This window comes from Neovison vison, chromosome 6 (genome assembly GCF_020171115.1).
Source record: "Neovison vison isolate M4711 chromosome 6, ASM_NN_V1, whole genome shotgun sequence".
Classification (NCBI taxonomy): domain Eukaryota; kingdom Metazoa; phylum Chordata; class Mammalia; order Carnivora; family Mustelidae; genus Neogale; species Neogale vison.
In genome coordinates this window covers 108,054,089-108,078,699 of record NC_058096.1, presented here as the reverse complement: position 1 = coordinate 108,078,699, position 24,611 = coordinate 108,054,089, and the positions used below count along the sequence as shown (strand labels likewise).

General features: G+C 40.7%; 1 protein-coding gene across 1 annotated transcript in view; it reads left to right on the top strand.

Annotated features, from left to right (window-relative positions):
- EHHADH (enoyl-CoA hydratase and 3-hydroxyacyl CoA dehydrogenase) overlaps nucleotides 1-22,360 on the top strand; it is a 49,315-nt gene extending 26,955 nt beyond the window's left edge. Inside the window, exons 6-7 of the mRNA XM_044251927.1 lie at nucleotides 13,503-13,844; nucleotides 20,979-22,360. Of these exons, the coding sequence (XP_044107862.1) occupies nucleotides 13,503-13,844; nucleotides 20,979-22,240 (1,604 nt within the window). The 3' untranslated portion in view covers nucleotides 22,241-22,360. The remainder of the gene's footprint in view (nucleotides 1-13,502; nucleotides 13,845-20,978) is intronic.
- The last annotated feature ends 2,251 nt before the right edge of the window (nucleotides 22,361-24,611 follow it).

The window sequence follows — 24,611 nt, the reverse complement described above, 5'->3', positions numbered from 1 at the left end:
GCGAGAAGTCTGCTTTTCCCTCTGACCCTTCCCCATCTTGTGCTCTCTGTCTCTCATAAAAATAAATAAAAAATTTTTAAAAACCCCTATACATCATTGTGTATAGTGGTTCACCATTTATGCAAAAAGGAAAGGGGAATGGGACTGAATGTCTATATGGGGAGAGTGTACATATGTAACTGTTCATCTACACATGAGATATTTCTGTAAAGATTCACAAGAAATGATTAATGGTTGCCTCTAGGAATAGGGTTGGTCAGCCAGAGAAGCTGTTGGAAGAAGACTTTTCATTGTTTACCCTTTTGTACTTTTTGAATTTGTATTGAAATAATGTATTTTCTGTAAGAAATATAATAAAAATGAAAACAAGCAGGGCGCCTGGGTGGCTCAGTCATTAAGCATCTGCCTTTGGCTTAGGTCATGATCCGGTTCCTGGGATCGAGCCCCACATCAGGCTCCTGCTCAGCAGGAAGCCTGCTTCTCCCTCTCTCCCTCCCCCTGCATGTGTTCCTGATCTAGTTGTCTCTCTCTCTCTGTCAAATAAATGAATAAAATCTTAGAGAGAAAAAGGAGAGGAAGAAAGGAAGGAAGGAAGGAAGGAAACAAGCAAACAAACATTTCAGCAAATAGAAACAAGCCAACCAAGATACCTGGGTGGCTCAGTTGGTTGAATATCCAGCTCTTGGTTTTGGCTCAGGTCATGATCTCGGGGTTGTGAGATCAGGTTGCACTCTCAGCAGGGAGTCTGCTTGAAGAGTCTCTCCCTCTGCCTCTCACCCTACTCTCTCTCAAATAAAAAAATAAATCTTGAAAAAAAAAAAAAAAGAGAAAGAAACAAGCCTCTGTAATTTGCCACAATGAAACCATAGTTAGGTCTCAGCGAGCTATCTTTTCTTTCTCTGGCTGGTTTCTTACTTTGTGGATTCATGGCATTCCTTTAAGAGTTCTTGGGACTGGCGCTCCTAGAGTTTTCCCTTTTTCTTTTTTTCAACTATTCCTTTTCACTTTTTGGAGATTGGCAGCAAGATGGGGAGGGTTAAAGAGTGCTGAAAAAAATAATTGGGAGCAGTGTTGGGTCACAGGTAGAGCTGCGTGTTCATCTTTCTGCTTGGTGGTAGGCAATGGCTCAGTGTCATTCAAAGGCATTCTTTTGAAAAAGTCATTCTTTTGTGGACCCTGGCAGGGACCAAACACTTCCCTGAAATAATCTTTCTTTTTGTGGCTCTAGCCAGTTGCGGTTTCAATGCAACTGTAAAAGCTTGAACTGGAGAGGCCAGGGACTGTGGGGCGAAAATCCTGGTGACTCATAAAGAGAATTAGCAAGTCTTTGCCCAAAAGGGAATGAGTCTCCTGGTATCTTTCTCTGCCTTCCATACAATTGTCTCCAACTTTTTGTCATCAATTTCATCGTACCTCCCAGGAGGCTTTATTGTCGTGTTAAAAGTCACTAGGTTGGCTGACACCAAAGGTTATTTGCGTTTGGAGATCCGTACAGGAGTTTTTGGTTTGGGCCTTGTGATAGACCCATGTCTAGCATTGACACCCACGGCTTTAGTTTGTAAAGAACTAGGTCTCGACAGGAAGTTCTTTTCCTTAACTGACTTCCCCAGATCAAGATTTGAGAGTTAAGTAAATAAAAGAGATAGATGAGGATTGTAGTCTAGTAAATTGTAAATGGCCTGTTTTAATTTTTAAAATCTGACTTTAAAAATAATCTTTAAATGAGAAAACTAAACATTAAGTTGATTTTTTTTTTAATTTATAGAATTTATAAAATGGCTTACTTGGTCTCGGCCACATTGCACAGTTTGTCCACTTGGTGGCATCCAAATATTGAGGAGGAATTATCTGCCTTTTTTTTTTTTTTTGAATCCTCTGCTTTAAAATTTGTTAGTTTACCTGTTAACAGTAGGGAAATGATTTTTGGCTTTGGATAATTATGTATAACTATTTTAAATCATAATTATGAAGACTATACAGAAATATGTAAAGTTGTGTATAAAAATGTCTAAAATATAAATTTACATAGATTCTATAATTATAGCTGTATAGAGTATGAATATAGCCAAAAAGTTAAAGGAAATATGTAAAAATGAAAAGTTTTTTTTTTTTCAAGAAATTTCATAGTAATCTTTGCTTCTGTTTTCATTTCTTCAAGCTTTATTGAGGTATAATTTACACACAATAAAATCCACCCATTTCAAGTGTAGAGTTTGAAGAATTTTTGTAATTGTTTATAGTTGTGTAACTACTGTCACAATCAATATATAGTTCTATTACCCTAAAAAAAAGTATTTTCATGCCTCTTTCCTACAGATTCTCTTCCCTTCCCCTTTGCCACAGATAACCACTGACTTACTTTCTGTTATTATAGTTTTGTTTTTTTAGAATTTCTTATAGTTGGAATCACAATATAGCTTGTAGCCTTTTGTGTCTGACTCCTTTCACTTAGCATAATGTCTTTGAAAATGATCCATGTTGTTTCATGTAATAATATTTCATTCTTTTTTATTACTTAATAGTATTCCATAGTATGGATATCATTGTTAAATATTGGAAACAACTCAAAAATCTCATTTTAGGGGATTGTTTACATAAAAGATGGTAGATCACAATGAAGCAACCCCATTCAGCCATTAAAACATCCATATTAAAAAAAATTATTTTTGTTGTTGGTTTTTTTTTTCAAAGATTTCATTTATTTATTTGACAGAGAGAGAGAGGGATGACAAGTGGGCAGAGAGGCAGGCAGAGAGAGAGGGAGAAGCAGGCTCCCTGCTGAGCAGAGAGCCGGATGTGGGGTTCCATCCCAGGACCCTGAGATCATGACCTGAGCCAAAGGCAGAGGCTTAACCCACTGAGCCACCGAGGTGTCCCAGAAACAAAAAAACTTTTGTTTTTTAAGTGCTACCATCTCTTCAAGAATACACCATTACATCAAAAAGGTACACCTCAGTTAATTAGACAGAAAACCCACCAGAGGATATAAAGTAGTTTCAGTATAAAAAGACATGTGCACATGAACCTGTCTGGCTTTGGTGTGTTACCACATATGTAAGGGAGACTGAGTAAGGTTTGGATTGAATCATGTACACATGTAAATTTATCTTTGAGGCACTGCATAATCTTTTTTAAAAAATATTTTATTTATTTATCTGACAGAGATCACAGGTAGGCAGAGAGGCAGGCAGAGAGAGAGGAAGGGAAGCAGTCTCCCTGCTGAGCAGAGAGCCTGATGCGGGGCTCCATCCTAGGACCCTGGGACTGTGACCTGAGCCGAAGGCAAAGGCTTTAACCCACTGAGCCACCCAGGTGCCCCTAAAACTTCCATTTTTTAAAGAAAGTTGAAGAACTTGGGAAAATGCTTACATGTAATATTATAGAAAACAACCAGATAGGAAATTGCACAATTGTATTTGTCTTCATATGAATATTTGCATAAGGAAATAAAAAAATTTTTGTCAGTGGTTGTATTGGGTGGCACATAATGAAGACTTAATTTTTTTTTAAAGATTTTATTTATTTATTTAACAGATCACAAGTAGGCGGAGAGGCAGGAAGAGAGAGAGGGTAGGAAGTAGGAATCCCGCCCAGTGGAGAGCCCACAGCGGGGCTCGATCCCAGGACCCTAGGATCATGACTCAAGCCAAAGGCAGAGGCTTTAACACACTGAGCCACCCAGATGCCCCAAGACTTAAAAAAATTATTTATCTTGGGGTGCCTCAGTGACTCAGTTGGTTAAGCTTCCGACTCTTGATTTCAGCTCAGGTCATGATCTCAGGGTTGTGTGATTGAGAGTTCCAAGGAGGGCTCCAAGCTCAACGGGGAGCCTGCTTTTTTCTCTCTCTCCCTCTCCCTCTGCCCATCCCCCTGTACGCAAACTTGCGCATGTAAAGAAATATTATTGCATATTTTTAAAGAAATAAATATTTTTAAAAATGTTTATTGGGGCTCCTACCTTCAACTCAGGTCATGACCCCAGGGTCCTAGAATCAAGCCCCGCATCAGGCTTTCTGCTCAGTGGGGAGTCTGCTTCCCCCCTCTCTCTCTGCCTGCCTCTCTGCCTACTGTGATCTCTCTCTGTAAAATAAATAAATAAAATCTTAAAAAATATATACTAGTTTTTAAAAAATGTGTATCTTTTCCTAATATCTGAGTCATTAAATTTACCCAAAGGAAAAAGTGATGTCTGGTCAGTGTGGAAGAAGGGCAGTCTATAGAACTGGGCTCAGGACCAAAGTCAAGAGACCTAGACTATAGTCTTGACCTCCTACAGACCTTTCAAATCAGCTTTTTGGGCTTTATCAAGAAAAGGCAAAGACTCCGTAAAATTAGTTGGTTTCAAACCCTGTTCGGAGACCCAACAGACTGTAGGGGTTGGGCTCATTTTTTGTTCTTGCTACAACCTGGGAAGCTCCACTATGTCTCTCTTGGGGGTTAAGTTTTAGAATCCCCATGGGAAACTCTGGGAATTTTACTGTTTGATTTTACTTACTTATTTTTCTTAGAGAGAGAAGGAGAGACCACATGAGGCTGGGAGCAGGGAGGGGCAGAGGGAGAGAGAAAATCTCAAACAAGCTCTAGTCCCAGCTCAGAGCCTGAGGAGGGGCTCACTCTTATAACCCTGAGATCGTGACCTGAGCCAAAAAAGAGTCAGACACTTAACTGACTGAGCTACCCAGGTGCCCCTGTTGTTGCTTTTAAAATGAGTTCTACTGGGGCGCCTGGGTGGCTCAGTGGGTTAAAGCCTCTGCCTTCGGCTCAGGTCATGATCCCAGCGTCCTGGGATCGAGCCCCACATTGGGCTCTCTGCTCAGTGGGGAGCCTGCTTCCTCCTCTCTCTCTGCCTGTCAAATAAATAAATAAATAAATCCTAAAAAATAAAATAAAATAAAGTGAGTTCCACTATTTGGAATTCTATGACTCCTGGTGTTGCTTTGTAAAAAGGAAATACCAGAGATACAAGGTAGGGAAATAGTGCAGCTCAACAAAGGTCTATCTCATAGAATCATATGTACATTTGCCATTTATTATCTTACAAAATGCACAGCGTAGGCAGATTTATTTATCTTGCCTTTCATTTTCATTGTGCTTTTCCTTTCTGTTTGTTCCAGGCTTTCCTTCCCTTCTCCTCCTTCTCCTTTCTAGCCTTTATTTGCTTTTAAATATAGCTATTAGTATGTGGTTAGTTGCCAGAACAAAAATGATGGATTGACTTGAAGGAGAGGCTCCACAAAAATCTTTTTAAAATAAATATTTATATTTTATAATGGGTATTTGTGAGTATACTAAAAACCACTGAACAGTAAACTTTAAAATGGTGACTTTTATGGTATGTGAATTATACCTCAATTTTTAAAAAGAATGTATTTATTTATTTTAGAGAGAGAGTGTGTGTGTGTGAGTGGGGGCAGAGGGGGAGGGAGAAAGAATCCTCAAGCGGACTCTCCACTGAGCACAGAGCCCAGCTTGGCCTGAACTGAAATCAAGAGCCACCTACCTAGCCAACTGAGCCACCCCAGTGCCCCTATACTTCGATTTTTAAAATACATTTAAATTGGGGTTCTCCTTTCCCATTTGTAAAAATACTCCATTAATTAAGCCTATTCCCACCCCATTCCTATGTCCTACCCCCAAACCCCGATCAACTTCTTCAGCTGAAATATTGACTTAAAAATAATAATAAGGACATTTATATACATTTGTGTATGTGTAAAACAATAATAACAAGGGAAAGATTAAGGAACTTAATTAGTTTCCACATCCAATAGGAAAGGAGAGAAGGAAAGGAATTTCTAATAGTCAGTGTTGTAATCAGCAGTTTGGAAGCAGTTAGGGTAGAAGGGGATTATGGGAAGTTAGCACGTATCTAAAAATGTGTCTTGGGGGGCATCTGGGTGGTTCAATCCGTTCAGCATCCAACTCTTGATCTCAGCTCAAGTCTTGGTTTCAGGGTTATGAGTTCAAACCCCACATAATATATATCATGTATATGTATTCATGGGAATATTTGGGAAGTAGCTGCCGATTTCTCTACAATTTAACATGCATCCCAGAGAGGAAAGTTGACTATGAAAGTTAATTAGCGTCATGCATCTTAACACTCTTGTTATATGAAGCTCCTCAGACTACTGCAATGCAATGGATTTAGCAGAGCAATTTAGAATTACTTGGTCAAACCAGATTGCTTTGGCCAAACTGGGGAGGAGAGGGTTCCGTAAAATGCTATTTATTTGCACTTGAATTTGGTCAGCAGCCTGTTTATTCCCAAACTGAGTAAGAACTCCCCATTCCCACGTGCATGTTCCTGGCATGAAGTTGAAAGCGTGTGCTGTTTTCCAAAGAGGGGCACAGGAGACATCCACTGGGGGCCTCGACTCAGAACCTAATACCGTTTTTGTCCCTGTAATGAACACGGGTTCTGTTACTCTTACCGCACGGTGTTAGCCATTTTTAGTGATTCTAATTCTGCCTACAGACTTTGGTCTGTGTGTTCATTTTGATTTTGTGACTTTAAACAAATCTTAATGGTATCATCGTCTTTCTTTCCATTTTATCTTTGGCTTTTTATAATTTATTTTTGCTCTCTGTGAACCTTTATACACACATTTCACAAGAACAGAGTGACCTTGCCTCCCAGAGAAGGCCTAAGCGCATGTCTAAATTGAGCTGCCTTTTTTTTGTAATACCCGAGTTCTGTGGGTGACCTCCTGCACACTGAAAAAGTACAGTTGTCCTGTCTGTCCTTTGCAGAGCTTCTGTGACAAACACAGCTTACTTACTGTTTATCAGAATTGGAGAAGAGACCGTCCTCCATGTCTTAGGTAACCATTTCTGTAAATTGCACGTTGTGCCTCTCTTTAAACTAGGCAGAGAAAATCTTTTCCTGTCAGTTTCCCAGAAAGTGAGAAAATAATCACCTCCTTTTCTTCCTTTAGGAGGGTGATTCACTTCTTTCTTTTTTTTTTTTTAAGTCAAAACTTGAATATTTGCCTGCCTCACAATACTTCAAAGAATTAAAGAAAAAAATGTGAATGGGTCAAGGAAAGAATTCAATTATAAGCATACTTGAATCACTAATTAGTTCCTCTTTTCATTTTCCTGGTGCTGACCTGCCCATACCTGGCTCTCTTATTATGTGGATACAGCTGAGTGAATCTAAAACCACCAAGATGTTAAAACAACCCAGTGTGTAAGAAACACACATTGAAAACACCATACCTGTAGACCCAAAGGGGAAATTCTGAATATATTTTGTTCTAATAGAACAGATTTGTAAGGTAATAGCATCCTTTATAGCTTCGGCAGGAAAGAGAGAGGAAATTGAGCAGGGAAGAAGCATCTGTTTTTGCGCCCAGATCCCAGCTCTCCAGTGGATGGGCTCAGCTTGGCCCTGGACTGGTCTGGACAGGGGCCATGGAGAGTTCCCAGAATGCCCTGCAGTCCGAGAGATTCTGAGTATCCCCAGGATAAAAGCATTATCCTGATCAGCAATAATTACTGCAATAATTATTACTGCACACCATTAAGCAGGCTTTCCTTTTTTCTTTTCTCTCTCTCTCTCTCTTTTTTTTTCTTTCTTCCCTCTTCTGTGTCTGGCCCAGGACGAAGTTTGCCAGGAGCTGCAGCTGTCCTCGACTCAAGCGCTGACCTAATGCTCTGCTCTTACACTTTCCAGAAGCTATGTCTCAAAATCACATATTGAAGTCTTAAAAATACTCGTGTGTAGGCCCCACTCTGAAATATTCTGAGCTGGGTCTACAGTGGGGCCCGCACATCTTAACTTTTTGAATTCCTTGGGTAACTCTGATGTGTACTATTCCTTGGATAACTCCCATCTGTCCTAACCAGATGGGAATTCTGATAGTGTCACAAGGACAGAGACCCAACTCTAAGATGTGCCCTGTTCCCGAACAGACTGCCTCAGCTGCCTGTTCATGCCACAGTACTGGTGCTTCAGTCCCCTTTCCTCATGCACTTTGTCCTCCACATACTTGTTCCCTCTCACCTCAGCTCCCCACTGACCTCTTGTCTTCCCTTTTGGACCACCAGGAAATGAAATCAGCTGTAGGCCCTGGAAAGGTCTCCATCCTTCTCTGCTGAACTTGCCTTCCTAGAAATTGAGGATCAGGCTAAAACATTGGATAACTGAGCCAGTCATTGGAAACCTGTTGGGTAGAGTTCATATCTTTCCAACTATAGCAGGGCAAACAGGGGCCATATAGCTAACCATTGTGTTCCCCTCCTTTCCTGTTCTCAACATCATATGGGAAAGCATTAATTTAAAAATCCATGATTTTTTATTCTACTTAGTCATCAGGTATTAAGGAAATATTGTTGCCTCCTAGGTTAAAGAAAGTTTGAGGGCGCCTGGGTGGCTCAGTTGGTTAAAGCCTTTGCCTTCGGCTCAGGTCACGGTCCCAGGGTCCTGGGATCGAGCCCTGCATCGGGCTCTGTGCTCAGCAGGGAGACTGCTTCCCTTCCTCTCTCTCCGCCTGCCTCTCTGCCTACTTGTGATCTCTGTCAAATAAACAAATAAAATTTTTTTTTAAAAAAAGTTTGAGATTATGCAGTGCCTCAAAGATAAATTTACATGTGTACGTGATTCAATCCAAACCTTACTCAGTCTCCCTTACGTATGTGGTAACACACCAATGCCAGACAGGTTCATGTGCACATGCCTTTTTATACTGAAACTACTTTATATCCTCTGGTGGGTTTTCTGTCTAATTAACTGAGGTGTACATTTTTGAGGTAATGGTGTATTCTTTTTTTTTTTTTTTAAGATTTTATTTATTTATTTGACAGAGAGAGATTACAAGTAGGCAGAGAGTCAGGCAGAGAGAGAGAGGAGGAAGCAGGCTCCCCGTGGAGCAGAGAGCCCGATGCGGGACTCGATCCCAGGCCCCTGAGATCATGACCTGAGCCGAAGGCAGAGGCTTAACCCACTGAGCCACCTAGGCGCCCCGAGGTAATGGTGTATTCTTGAAGAGATGGTAGCACTTAAAAAAAAACAAAACAGTTTCTGGGACACCTCGGTGGCTCAGTGGGTTAAGCCTCTGCCTTTGGCTCAGGTCATGATCTCAGGGTCCTGGGATGGAACCCCACATCCGGCTCTCTGCTCAGCAGGGAGCCTGCTTCCCCCTCTCTGTCTGCCTGCTTGTGGTCTCTCTCTCTCTGTGTCAAATAAATAAATAAATAATCTTAAAAAAAAACAGTTTCTGGCATAGGTAGACAGCAGTTTTGGTAATATAATGTTCCACATTCATTCTTTTTATTTGAAGATCTGATAATGTGTTTATTATAATGCAACTGACAAGAGAGTTTATTATATTGCAGTTGACAAGAGAATTTGGTTATTTCTGTGACATACATCTTGAAATTATGACTGATAACATTACACCAGGCCATAACAGATTTTTAGGAATTTTATCTAAGTATATTCTGAAGAAAGTTTAACATCAGGTCTTATTTGATACATTTCTCATATACATTTATCCTTTGATGCAAACCTTAGAATCATCATTCTGTTGAAAAAAAAGAATCATTCTATTGAGTTATTTTTGCCTTTATTACTCTTATTTTTTCAAGTAGTCTCCACCCCAATGTTGGGCTCGAACTTACGACCCTGAGATCAAGAGTCACGTGCTCTACCAACTGAGCAGCCAGGCACACCTGTTGAGTAATTTTTTAAAAATATAGAACCACAAGTGTTCTGATTAGAAATTAGAAATTCATATATAATATATATGGGAAATGTTTATATTTTTATGTTACGAAATGTTTATATCCAGGAACATGGAGTCTCTCTCTTTTTAGAGACTTTATATGTTCTCCAATAAAATGGTATAGTTATCTTCTTAAAGGTCTTATACATTTCTTTTTTTTTTTTTAAAGATTTTATTTATTTATTTGACAGAGAGAAATCACAAGTAGACAGAGAGGCAGGCAGAGAGAGAGAGAGAGGGAAGCAGGCTCCCTGCTGAGCAGAGAGCCCGATGCGGGACTCGATCCCAGGACTCTGAGATCATGACCTGAGCCGAAGGCAGCGGCTTAACCCACTGAGCCACCCAGGCGCCCTACATTTCTTGATAAATTCATTTCTAGGCATTTTTAAAAACAGTTTTAATGAGGCATAATTCAGTTCACTGTATAGAGTTGCACAGCCGTCCCCATGAGTCAATTTTAAGACTTGTCACCACCCCGAAAATTTCCCTCATATTTTGTTGCAGCTTTATCCCACTACCACCCCTGGCCTTAGCCAACCACTAATCTTTCTGTCTCCGTGGATTTACCTTTTCTGGACATTTACCACGAATAGCATCATATCATATATAATCTTCTGATCTGGCTTCTTTTCAGGTTGCATGATGTTTCTGAGTTTCATTTGAATTGTAGCATGCTTCAGCAATTTGCCAATAATATTTTTATTGCTGAACAGTATGGTGCATATCCATACCGCATTTTCTTTATCCCTTCATCAGTTGATGAGCTAGTATGAATAATACTGTTATGGATATTTGTGTACAAGGTTTATGGGGTCATGTGTCTTCATTTCTCTTAGGTAGATTCCTTGGAGTGAAATTGCTGGGTTAACCAATAAGCTTATCCTTTTAAGGAACTGCCTCACTGTTTTCCAAAGTAGCTGTACTGTCCTGTTTCAGATTTTCACAAACAATGGCTGAGGATTCTGGCTACTCCACATCATCACCAACACCTCGTAGTGATGTCTTTCTGGTAATAGTCATTCTAGTGGGTGTGTCTTCATTATCTCTAGCTACACAACAAATTACTCCCAAATTTAACTGCTTAAAATCAAACCTTTTTTACCTGGTAGTCTCTGTGTCAAGAATGTAGGTGGGGTGAACTAGGTTCTCTGGTTGCAGATTCCACACAAGATTGCTTTCAAGGTATTTTCTGTGGCTCTTTCCACCTCAAGGCTTGGCTAAGGGATGATCTGCTTCCAACCTGATTCACGTTGATAGGATTCGGCTCCATGTGGTCTGTTGGGCTGAGGGTCTTAGCTCCTCACTGGCTGTTGGCTGAAGGAGGTCTTCTTCAGTTCTTTCCCACGTGGGCTTCACCAAATGACACTCACACATGACAGCTGGCTTCCACCAGAATGAACGAGTGAGAGAGGAAGAGAGGTTGAACAAGAGGAACCCGAGTCTTTTTGTAACTTAATCTCAGAAATGACAACCTATTACTTAGAGACAATCTACCACATTCACTATGGGTTTTTTTTTTTTTTAATCAGTGTGATTTTTATTTGCATTTCTTTAATGACTAATGCTATTGAACACCTTTTCACATATGTATTAGCCATTCCTATATCTTCTTTGGTGAAATAGCCATTCAAGTTTTTGCCCATTTAAAAAACTGAGTTGTTTGCCTTCTTAATGTTGAGTCACAAGAATTCTTCCCAGACTCCGGTTACAAATACTTCATTAGATATTTGATTTACAAATTGTTTTGGTTTTCTCTTGCTTTGTTAACAAATAACCACAAGTTTAGCAGTTTAAATGACACAGTGTTATTATCTTATAGATCAATAGGTCAGAAGTCTGCTGGGTAGGTCTCAGTTACCTAAAATGCAGGTGTCTGAAGCCATACTCCTTTTGGTGACTCTTCGGGAGAATCTGTTTCCTGCTCACTCAGGAAACAGATTGTTGGCATAATTCAGTATCTTGTGTTGTGGGACCAACGTCCTCATGTTCTTGCTGGTTGTAAGTCAAGGTAATGGCCCAGAGAATTCCTTGATTCTCTGCCCCCTTCTTCCATCATCAAAGCCATATCATCACCAATAGGTCACATCTTTGCCATGTTGTGTCTCTCTGATGTTTCTTCATTATCAATGTCTCTTTCACCATAACTAGCAAAGGGTCTCCTCTTTTAAGGACTCATACGATTAGGCTGGGAACATCTAGACAATAAAGGATAATCTCCACACCTCAGTTCTTTACCAATAATTATATCTGTAGAATCCCTTTGCCATGTAAGGTTATATACTCATAGGTTCTAGGGATCAGGAAGTAGACATTGGGCATGTGCAGCACACCCTTGCCTACCATACAAATATTTTCTCCCAATCTGTAGTATATCATTTCATTTTCATGATACTATTCTTTGAAGTACAAAGTCTTGAATTTTGATGACCTCCAGCTTATTGATTTTTTTCTTTCATGAATCATACTAAGAATACTTTGTCTAACCCAGGGTCATGAAGATTTTCCATGTGTTATTTTCTAGAAATTTTTATAGTTTTAGCTCTTTAATTTAGATTTATGTTCCACCTTGAGTTAATTTTTATATATGGTTCTAGGTAAGGCTCCAATTTCTTCTTTCTTTCTTTTGCATATAGCTATCCAGTTATTTTAGCACCATTTATTGGAAAAATTCCCCTTGCATTAAATTGTTTTGACACCTGTGCAGAAAATCAGTTGGCTCTGTCAGGATTTATTTCTGAACTCTCAATTCTCTTCCACTGATTTGTATGTCTCCTCTTGTACTAAGAGACACTGACTTATTTTCCAGGTCTTCTAAGTCTTTGTTACTATTAGGAATGGAATTGAGATTATTTTGAATCTAAAATATTCTTTTTTAAAAAAATGTAATTTAATTTAAATTTTGTCAGTGATCCATAATTCATTGTTTAGGCACCACACCCAGTGCTCCATGCAATACATGCCCTCCATGATACCCACCGCCAGCTCACCTAACACCCCACCCCCTCCCCTCCAAAACCCTAAGTTTGTTTCTCAGAGTCCACAGTCTCTCATGGTTTGTCTCCCCCTCCGATTTCCCCCAACTCACTTCTCCTCTCCATCTCCCCATTTCCTTCATGTTATTCCTTGTGCTCCACAAGTAAGTGAAACCATATGATAATTGGCTCTCTTTGCTTGACTTATTTCACTCAGCATCATCTCTTCCAGTCCCATCCATGTTGATACAAAAGTTGGGTATTCATCCTTTCCGATGGAGGCATAATACTCCATAGTATATATGGACCATATCTTCTTTATCCATTTATCTGTTGAAGGGCATCTTGGTTCTTTCCATAGTTTGGTAACTGTGACCATTGTTGCTATGAACATTGGGGTACAGAAGGCCCTTCTTTTCACTACATCTGTATTTTGGGGGTAAATACCCAGTAGTGCAGTTGCACGGTCATTCTTAACTCAGAAATATTTTCCTTAAACTCACTGAGAGTATAAAATTTAATCTATTATAGCACTGTCTTGACTTTGGAACAGAAGGAAAATGAAACTTTTATGCCTACGTGAGGTAACTTGAAAATTGCATTGAATCTGCTAAATTCTATCTTACTGGACTAAGGTACATTAGATATTTTGATGTTAGTGCTCTAATAAATAGCTTGATGGAGAGCATTTAATTTTGTACTTTGAATTGGAACAGGTTATTATTATTATTATTACATACTCGTTTTCCCTTTGTATAAGTAACATTTCCAAAGGTCCTATTTTCTTTCTCCTTCCTTCCAGATCAGCCTCTGGAATCCCGTAGACTCTGCAACAAGCCAATTCAGAGCTTCCCCAACATGGACGGCATTTTCAGTGAAGCACTTCTGAAGATGCGGAAGCAGCATCCTGGGTGCCTTTCTCAGGAGACCTGTGTCCGTGCAATCCAGGCTGCCGTCCAGTATCCCTATGAAGTGGGCATCAAGAAGGAGGAGGAGCTGTTCATGTACCTTCAGAAATCAGGGCAGGCTAGAGCCCTGCAATATGTTTTCTTTGCGGAGAGGAATGCCAGTAAGTGGTCAACCCCCTCGGGAGCATCCTGGAAAACAGCAACGGCACAGCCCATCTCCTCAGTTGGCGTTGTCGGTAAGAACATGATGGGGTTAAAGTCATTCTCCAAATCTGCTCATAAGAAATCCTGCTGTTTGCTTAGGGCTGCCAGGTATTGGGCTCTATACTAAGCACTTCACTTGTGCAGCTAACTTGTTTACCCCAGCCCGGGAATGATCTTCGTTTTACATGTGAGGCCTAGAGACACCAACCTCCTCACCAGTGAGCTAAACACAAGCAGTGTGAGGGTCTGACACTAGGTCTGTCTGACTCTAGACTCTAGGTTTTTTTTTTTTAAACTCATTGCCTCCTCTCCCCTGCATGAATCTCTTGCTCCTGGATCTCCCAGCAATGATTATTATTTGTACCACATTTCCAAAGTACGGTTTGTCACTCTTGTACCTAGGTATTTGGAATGAAGGCTCTGCCTTCTTAGTGCCTGGATTCATTCACTTCCCATTCGACTCTATTAACCTCAAATCTCTCTGCATCCTGAAACAGTGACCTCCCTACATTTTCCCTCTGGGATTTTCCCAAACAAAATGTCTTCTTTCCTCAGAAGCTAGCCCTTTGATTGGCTTTTTTTTTAGCTACCTTCCCAAGCTTCCCTTGTTCTTAGTATTGACCCAAGAGTGCTCTTTGGTGGATTTTTTTTTTTTTATTAAAAGATTTTATTTATTTATTTGACAGAGAGAGATTACAAGTAGGCAGAGAGGCAGGCAGAGAGAGAGAGGAGGAAGCAGGCTCGCTGCTGAGCAGAGAGCCCGATGCGGGACTCGATCCCAGGACCCTGAGATCATGACCTGAGCCAAAGGCAGCGGCTTAACCCACTGAGCCACCCAGGCGCCCCTCTTTGGTGGATTTTAAGCCCTATGAAATGATGAGCAAAATGTTATGTGTGTCAGCTGATGTACAGTCTTCCAAAGGAGGAGTCCATAGTTTACTATAAAGTGTCAACCTTCTGAACCCTTACCCAGCTGTCTAGCAACAACCCAGTTTGGAGGGAAAGAACCCACACTGCATCATCTCAGGCTACCGTCTCAGTCACGCTGTCATCTTTCCAGCATTGACTCTTCACTTGTGATTTTTATTTATTTTATTTTATTTATTTTATTTTATTTAGATTCAACTAATTAATATATACTGTATTAGTAGTTTAAGAGGTGGAATTCAGGGATTCATCAGTTGCGTAGAACATCCAGTCTTCATCCCATCATGTGCCCTCCTTAACGCCCGTCCCCCAGATACCCCATCCCCCCACTCACTTGTGATTTTTATTTATTTATTTAGAAGATTTTATTTATTTATTTATTTGAAGATTTTATTTATTTGACAGACAGATAGAACACAAGTAGGCAGGGAGGGCAGCAGAGAGAGAGGGAGAAGCTGGCTCTCAGCTGAGCAGGAGCCCAACACGGGGCTGGATCGCAGGACCCTGGGATCATGAACCAAGCCAAAGGCAGCCGCTCAACCAACTGCACCCAGGCACCCCTCACTTGTGAATTTTAAAGGCGGTGGATAGAGAGTGTGACAGAGAACTATGAATGTTTCTTTTTTGTGCTTTTTTTCAGCAGCACCAATGTTTGTTTCTAGTTGTTGTGCACTTACTCTGCTTCTTCTCTATATTCCTTCAAACCAAGGATAATTAATGCAATATAACAACAAAGATGAAATTTATCGGTATTGAGTTCAGTCAGCCGTTGTTTGAGAATTTCCCTATTTCCTTGTTGTGAGCCTTTTAAAAAATATTTCCGAGTCATGTCCAGCATGAAATGTCTAAAAGTTTTTAGTTTTGTTTTTTTTTAAGTACACCCATATTGTTCAGAAAAATATTTGGAGAAACATTTAAAAATCCATGGAAGATAACTTGGATACAAATAAAGTGAGAGAGTTTGGGGCACGTTGATGGCTCAGTGCGTTAAAGCCTCTGCCTTTGGCGCAGGTCATGATCCCAGGGTCCTGAGATTGAGCCCCGCATCGGGCTCCCTGCTCGGCGGAGAGCCTGCTTTCTCCTCTCTCTGCCTGCTTGTGATCTCTGTCTGTCAAATAAATAAATTAAAATCTTTAAAGATTTTTATTTATTTATTTGACAGAGAGAAATCACAAGTAGTCGGAGAGGCAGGCAGAGAGAGAGAGAGAGAGGGAAGCAGGCTCCCTGCTGAGCAGAGAGCCCGATGCGGGACTCGATCCCAGGACCCTGAGATCATGACCTGAGCCGAAGGCAGCGGCTTAACCCACTGAGCCACCCAGGCGCCCCAATAAATAAAATCTTTAAAAAAAAATTCTTAAAAAAAAAAAAGTGAGAGAGTTTAGTTATTTCCCCCTTCGTCATCACGTCTATCTCCACGTTGTAATACAGCCTCCCCCTGTTCCCTGTGCCCTCTGGAACGCTCCTACAGCCTGATCTGCTTCCTGCCTGAGACCCGGCTTACTCGGGCACCCGCTCCTTCTGCAGCCCTCTCAGAAAAATGCTGCTGCTTCTTTCACAGTCCATGCCCCACCTCCCAAGCAGCCCGCATCTCTTCCCAATTCCCTTCCCAGACCATTGTGTCTTTCAGGACACTCTTCCGTGGTTCTGCCACCTGGTCTGATGGCTCTCTCCCTCCTTGTTACTGTCATTACTCCTGCCACCCCCATTTGCTGAAAAATTTGGCTGGCTCACACTTATCCACTTTCCCCCAAATCCTGCTGTCACCCGTCTGTTGTTGCCATCGTCTGTGTGGACAATGCATCCAGCCCTGCTGCTTTCTGGTGCCTTTGCCTCCTCAGATCCGGTGACGTTCACCTCATTTCACTTCCCGTGACCCCTACTTAGGACTTTTCCTTGGCTCTTGCCTATACCCTAATGTATCTCCACGTCTGCAATTCAAATTCCCACAACCTTGTATCTTCTCACATCTCTTCATTGGTTGTTCCAACTATATCCATTACTTGATCAGCTCCCCTTATCTTTACTTTCTTCTCTTTCTAAATTTCACTTCCAGGGTCATCCCATCAGCCCCTCTCTTGTCAGTGCCCTCCAACTCCATGACTTATCTACCATCCTTTCACTCTGCTCCTGGCAAAACCCCAAGTGTGCTCTTCCATGAGCCCATTTCCAGGCTTCTCAGAACAGGTCAGCACTACTGCAAGTTCATGTCCCCCCTCCTTGCCTGAGCTCTAGAGCCATCCAAAAGGGAGAAGACTGCAGTTGACCAAAACTGCAGAACCTTCAATGAATGCATCCTTTGTTCTTTCTTTACTTCTGTCAATAGAAGAGGTTCTTGACTAGAATTAATTCCTTGGCAGTTAAAGACAATGAGTTGTTAGAAAAGCAGGACCCCTTGCCCCTCCATGTGTTTAATGAGGAAAAATTAGGGAACTAAATTCAGTATAAATACAATATGCACCTTTGGAAACATCACTATCAACAATGAAAATCTTGGTTTTTGAGGCTCCCCCCTTTTTTTGAGATCTTTGAGACCACAAGTTCATGAGAAGAGAAATTAGGAGCTAAGAACTATTTATTTATATATATATTTTTACAATTATTTGTTTGGGTGAAAGAGAAGAGGGGAGAGAGAAAGTGTGTGTGTGGGCAGGGGGAGGGGCAAAAAGAGAGGGAGAGAACCTGAAGCAGACTCCCCACTGAGTGCAGATCCTGATGTGGGCCTCGATCCCAGAATCCTGAGATCATGACCTGAGCCAGTACCAAGAGTCAGCTGCCCAACCGACTGAGCCACCCAGGTGCCCGGAGCTAAGAACTTTCTGAAATAAATATACATTGCATTTTCATGTTTTTATTGTTCCAGTGATTAAATGAGATGTGTCCGTTTATAGAGCTGAAAAGAATCTAAAGTTACGGCTGGGACACTTGCAAAAAGCATTAGTTTGGTCCACTTCATGATTCGGATTCCAGGTCATTCAGGTCCGCTCCATGAGGTGAACGCAGAAGAACTGTGCTTGATCCTCGCAGGTGCTTTTTCTTCACTGCTCTGTGGTCCTTTCTGAGATCCTGCCTACCTTATGTGACACTTTACAAAGTATTTTCACATTACATCTTGTTAGTCCTCATTGTCTCTGAGAGATTGTAATTTCTGTACTCTTAAAAATTGTATGTGAGGCTTGGGACTGAAAGCTAGGAGGCCAGGGTTTTGAACCCCATTTGAACCCTTTACCCAGGCAGAAGTTTTGGATATAAGTTGCTATAGCAGCGAGAGCTGTCTAGCCTTCTGGCTACTGAGTGAAATGCAGATGTTTATTAATTTTGGAAAATTAAATGTTTTTAACTAATTTAATATATTTCTTACATTAAATAAACTAATACAGTTTGAAGCTTAAATATATTCCAGAGAAACAAGGATTTCTGATGTCTGATAACATTCTGTATTCAAAACCAATCCCCAAAAAACAAAACAAAACCAACCAATCCCCAAAGCTAGTCAATGAGAAGTACAGAAGAATAATATATAAATAGTTTTCACAAAACAGTTTCATCCACAGTGGGTTGATGAGGTAACAGATAACTTGCTGCTGTAACAGATAACAATCTCAGTGGCTTAACACAATAAAGATTTATTTCCTGCTTGCTCTATAAGGCCATTCTAGGACAAGGTTTTTTCTAAATAATGACTCTGCCATTCTCCTGAACAAGGGTCAGTAAACTTTTTTTTAAAGGGCCAGATGGTAAATATTTTAGGCTTTCTGGACTGTATGATCTCTTTTGCAGCACCAAAACAACTCTGCACGCAAAACAGCCATAGATGATATGGAAACAAATGACTGTGGTTGTGCTCCAGTCAGACTTTATTTATGAGACTAAAATTTGAATTTGACATAATTTGTATGTGTCACAAAATATTGTTGTTTTTGTTTTTGTTCTTTTTTCAATTATTCAAAATGCAAAACCATCCGTAGCTCATAGGTAGTACAAAAATAGACGGTGGGATGGATTTGGCACACAGACCCTAGTTTGCCAACACCTGCGCAAGGGTCTCCTCCAAGGCCTCACAGTTGTTCTCTGCAACCTCTACATCCCGAAAGTAATTAAGGATCTTGTGGGAGGTCCTGGGCGCCAATTGCTATCCCACACTACACTCCTTTCCCATTTCATTGACCGGAAATACTCACAGGCCCTATCAGGATACAAGGGATCCAGAATAGGGGCACCTGGGTGGCTCAGTCATTAAGCGTCTGCCTTCAGCTCAGGTCATGATCCCAGGATCGTGGGATCGAGCCCCGCATTGGGCTCCCTGTGTGGCAGGAAGCCTGCTTCTCCCTCTCCCACTCCCTCTGCTTGTGTCCTCTCTCTCGCTGTGTGTCTCTCTCAAATAAATACATAAAATCTTTTAAAAAATGAAGGATCTAGAATAGTTTTCCATGTGCCCAGAAGAAAAATGAAATGGTAAGGGGAAGGAATAGTAACATCTTTGCCATCAAATAATTTGTCTACATGTTCTCTTCTTCTTGCCTTTGCTTAAATAATCCCTCTCCCTTTCCTTTTCCCTTTTCCAGTCTGGGGAAAAGATTTATAATCTTCCTGCAGTGTGTCAGGATTTCAAGTTCACTACATCCTCACTTGTACATCTCTCTTCTTAATGATCTCTCTCCTAATGGGTGTGAAGTGGTAGCTCATGGTGGTTTTGATTTGCATTTCCTTCATGATTAAGGATGCATCTTCTTGTTGCTTATTAGCTGTTTGTGTATTTTCTTCCGAAAAAATGTTTAAGTTAAATCGTATTTTTTTTTAAAGATTTTATTTATTTATTTGTCAGAGAGAGAGGAGCGAGAGTGAGCACAGGCAGACAGAGAAGCAGGCAGAGAAACAGGCAGAGGCAGAGGGAGAAGCAGGCTCCCTGCCAAGCAAGGAGCCCGATGTGGGACTCGATCCCAGGACACTGGGATCATGACCTGAGCCAAAGGCAGCCGCTTAACCAACTGAGCCACCCAGGCGTCCCAAGTTAAATCGTATTTTTATTGTGAGTTGTAAGAATTATTTATGTATTTTAATACAAGTCCCTTATTAGATAGATGATTCCATGGGTTCTTTTTACTCTCTTTATGGTATCCTTTGAAGCACAACAATTTTTTGATTTTGATGTTATCTAATTAATCTATTTTTTTTGTTTGTTTTTGTTGTTTGTGCTTTTGATGTCGTAAGAAACCATTGCCTTATCCAAGATCATGGAGAATTACTCACAGGAGTTTTACGGTTTTAGCTCCTACTTCAGTCCGTGATCCATTTTGAATTAATTTTTGTATATGGTGCACAGTAGTCCAACATCATACTTTTGCATGAGGATACCCAGTTATCCCAGCATCATTTGTTGAAAAGACTATTCTTCCCCCATTGAATTATCTTGGCCAGTTGGCCACAGTTACAAAATTATTTCAGGACTCTCAATTCTATAGGTCTACCCTTATACCACACTTGAATACTTGAATACTGTAGCTTTGTCATAAGTTTTTAAATTGGGAAGAGTGAATCCTCCAACAACTTTGTTCTTCTTTTTTAATAATGTCTTTGGTGATTCTTGATTCCTTATATTTATGTATGAATTTTAGGATCAGCTTAATTTAATTTGTTGATTTCTACAAAAAGCCAGTTGAATTTTTGATAAGGATTGCATTGGTGGTGCAGATCGGTTTGGGTAGTATTGCAATATTAATAATATTGAGTCTCCTGACCTATGAGAACAGGGGATGTATATCTCTTTATTAGGTCTTCTTTATTTCAGGAATGATTTGTGGGTTTTAGTGTTACAAGTCTTATAATTCTTTCTTAAATTTATTCTGAATAAATTTTTATTTATTCAGTTAATGCTAGTATAAGTAGAATTATTTTCTTAATTTCATATTCTGATTATTCATTGCTAGTATATGGAATATAATTGATTCTTATATATAGATCTTGCATTATACAACCTTGCTGAACTTGTTTATCAGTCCTAATATTGTGTGTGTGTGTGTGTGTGTGTGTGTGTGCGCGCGCACTTGTGAATATTACTCAATGTCACATCCTCTGGAGCATTTAACACAGAGCCTAATCTTAACTAATATTCAGTCCATTTGTATTCCTCGCATCGATCTCTATAAATGCCCTGTTGCCACAGAAGCCTTCCATTTATCGAGTAATTTTTCAGTTCCCAATATCACTGAACCATTCTTTTTCCTCTTCACTCTCATCTGCAGGCTTGGGAACAATGGGCCGAGGCATTGTCACTGCTCTTGCGAAGGCCAAGATCCCTGTGATTGCTGTGGAATTGGACAAGAAGCAGCTAGAGACTGCTGATCAGATAATAACCTCCCTCTTGGAAAAGGAAGCATCCAAAATGCAGCGTAGCAGCCACCATTGGTTAGGACCAAAACCCAGGTTAACCACATCCCTGAAGGAGCTAGGTGGTGTAGATTTAGTCATCGAAGCAGTATTTGAGGAAATTAACTTGAAGAAGCAGGTCTTTGCTGAACTGTCAGCTGTGTGCAAGCCAGAAGCTTTTCTGTGCACCAATACTTCAGCCTTGAACATTGACGAGATTGCTTCTTCCACTGATCGCCCTCACTTGGTCATTGGCACTCACTTCTTCTCACCAGCTCACATCATGAAGTTGTTAGAGATTATTCCCAGCCAGTACTCTTCCCCTACTACCATTGCCACAGTTATGAATTTATCAAAAAAGATGAAAAAAATTGGAGTAGTTGTAGGTAACTGTTTTGGATTTGTTGGCAATCGAATGTTGAAGCCTTATTACAATCAGACATATTTCTTGTTGGAAGAGGGCAGTAAGCCAGAGGAGATAGATCAGGTGCTGGAAGAGTTTGGTTTCAAAATGGGACCTTTTAGAGTGTCAGATCTTGCTGGATTGGATGTGGGTTGGAAATCTCGACAAGGGCAAGGTCTTACTGGACCTATGTTGCCTTCAGGAACGCCTGCCCGAAAGCGAGGCAGCGAGAGGTATTGCCCAATTCCTGATATGCTCTGTGAATCAGGACGGTTTGGCCAGAAGACAGGAAAGGGTTGGTATCTATATGATAAGCCACTGGGTAGGATTCACAAACCTGACCCCTGGCTCTCTGAATTCCTGTCACAGTACAGACAAAGCTATCACATCGAGCCACGTGTCATTAGCCAGGATGAGATCCTCGAGCGCTGTTTGTACTCACTCATCAATGAAGCATTCCGTATCTTGGGAGAAGGGATGGCTGCCACTCCAGAGCACATCGATGTTGTCTATTTACATGGGTACGGATGGCCAAGGCACAAGGGTGGGCCCATGTTCTACGCCTCCACAGTGGGGTTGCCCACAGTGCTAGAAAAGTTGCAGAAATATTACAGGCAGAATCCTGATATTCCACAACTAGAGCCTTGTGACTATCTGAAAAAATTGGCTTACCTGGGCAACCCTCCTCTGAAAGAATGGCAGAGCTTAGCAGGACCCCCTAGTAGTAGACTGTGATTCAGCCTTCCAGGTTATGACTCACGTGCTTGCATCAGGAAATGCTCATGGAATTTCACTGATATTAAATCAAAAGATCCAAAGTAAGATTGCTCTGAAATACAAAGCAGCTGAACCTTCTCTTTGTGCCTTCTGTCTGATTATTCTAATGGATCAGATCTTTAGGAATGTGCTTCCTATGCCTCTGAGTCCATCTTTATTGGATAAATCATTTCGATCCCAGTGAATAAACTTGTGTCAATACCATAATAGCTAAGGAGAGAAACTCAGGATTAAGTTGAGGTTTCCAAGTGCTTTGATTGTTGGAAATGTCAACAATGAATCCCTGGGGCGTCTGGGTGGCTCAGTGGGTTATTAAGCCTCTGCCTTCGGCTCAGCTCATGATCCCGGGGTTCTGGGATCAAGCCCCGCTTCAGGCTCTCTGCTCAGCAGGGAGCCTGCTTCCTCCTCTCTGCCTGCCTCTCTGCCTACTTGTGATCTCTGTCTGTCAAATAAAAAATAAATAAAATCTTTAAAAATAAAAACAGAATGAATCCCTGATAAACGCCACTAAGCCATAAATTCATTTTGACCCCTTTCCACTTCACTCACACGGCACTGATAGGAAAACTTACAGGCCCTTCAACAAACATTCACTCTGCAGCTCCTGACCATTTTGCACAGCACTTGGCAAACCCAGAATCCAGAGTGGGCATGAATTCAGCAGGGAAAGCTGTGGTGAAATTTAGCCCCTAGTCTCAAAGATGGAGTGGAGATAGTTGGCAGGTTCCAGTCAGCAGGGAGGGTCTCTGCGAGTGAGTAGAGAATATCACCCATGGAGAGGCAGAGGGAGTAACCAGAAAGAGAGGCAAGGTGTCAAAAGCCTAACAGTGCTAACGTTGTAGGCAGAACCTGGGTGGGAGTAGTGAGGGCGTCAAGTGCTTCATACTAGAGTAGGGAACTCAGAGTAGCTTGGCAGCCTATACTCAGTGTATGACTTCTGTCCACAGTGCTGTTGTTTGTGCAAAATCGTGCTTGCTGCTTTGCAAGGGGCTCAGCAATATTTGTTGTAACTTCCTGGGGACCATAGGATGTCCACAACCTGTCATTCTTTCCTATGCATGGAGAAGTAACAGAAAGTAGCCATTGTTGACTTCATGTAAGAAGGGATCTTATCTTAGAAAGCATGTCTAACTTCCTCTGAATCTATGTTAGAGTCATGATGCCAGTCTCCCTGCCATGATGAGCCTTTGTGATGCTGGGTATGGAAATTGTTGAATCTTGAAAAGTCTGAAATTACTGCAAAACAGATTCTGAATAGTTTTGTTATAAGAGTTCTTCTCTTTTTACTTTTCTGTGGGGTTAAAAGTTGAGGTCCACAAATTTTTATAGCAATATTATTCATAATAGCCCCAAATTGGGAACAAGCTAAAGCTCCATCAACAGATAAACAAAGTGTGTAATGGCCAAAGAATAGAATATTTGGTCATCGAAAGAAATAAAGTAAGTATAGAGATATATTATGACATGGCGAACCTTCAAAATTTTATGCTAACTGAAAGAAGCCAATCACAAAAGGCCATACATTGTATGGAAATTTATGGGAAATAAAATAGGCAAATCTATGGAGACAGCAGATCAGAGGATGCCTAAGGCTGGAATCATTAGAAGTTAGGTAATGGGGAGGGCTCTAATGAGGACTGGTTTCTTTCTGGGTTGATGAAAATGTTCTGAAATTACTGCGATAATGGTTACATAACTCTGTGAATCTACTAAAAACCATTGAGTTCTTTAATTTTAAATGGGTAAATTGTATGGTATGTGAATTATAACTCAAAATTGTCAATAAGGAGGTAAACAAACGGACTCAGCTTGTTCTTCAGTGTGTTGTAAATGAACTATTTTCTCCTGCGAATCCAAGCAAAATTATCAAAAGTTCTGATAGAGGAAATTTAAATGAATATAGCATAAGTTTTCCATTATCAAAAACAAAAAAAAAAAACCTCTGGTGTGCCTTGAATTTAATTTAGAATCATTTTTAAATTGTGTATTGCTGGATTTTATATAAATTTGTCCTTGAAATGAAAGAAAATTAAAAAAAATTCAGGAAGTGGTAAACTTTGTCTGCAAAATGACTTACCTTCAAATGAGTGTTAAAAGACTGGCCTGTGTATGCATGTGCACACACACACACACAACCACACACACTGTTTCTTCTTTAGACCCTGAGTGGATTTTGAGTTCTTAAAACTCATTTTTGCCCTCTACTACCCTCTAGATTGGGCCTTTGAAACTAGAGTGTCTATGAATAGAATTCGTGAGTCAAAAATCCCTGAAATCTGGGGCACCTGGGTGGCTCAGTCAGTTAGCCATCTGCCTTTGGCTCAGGTCG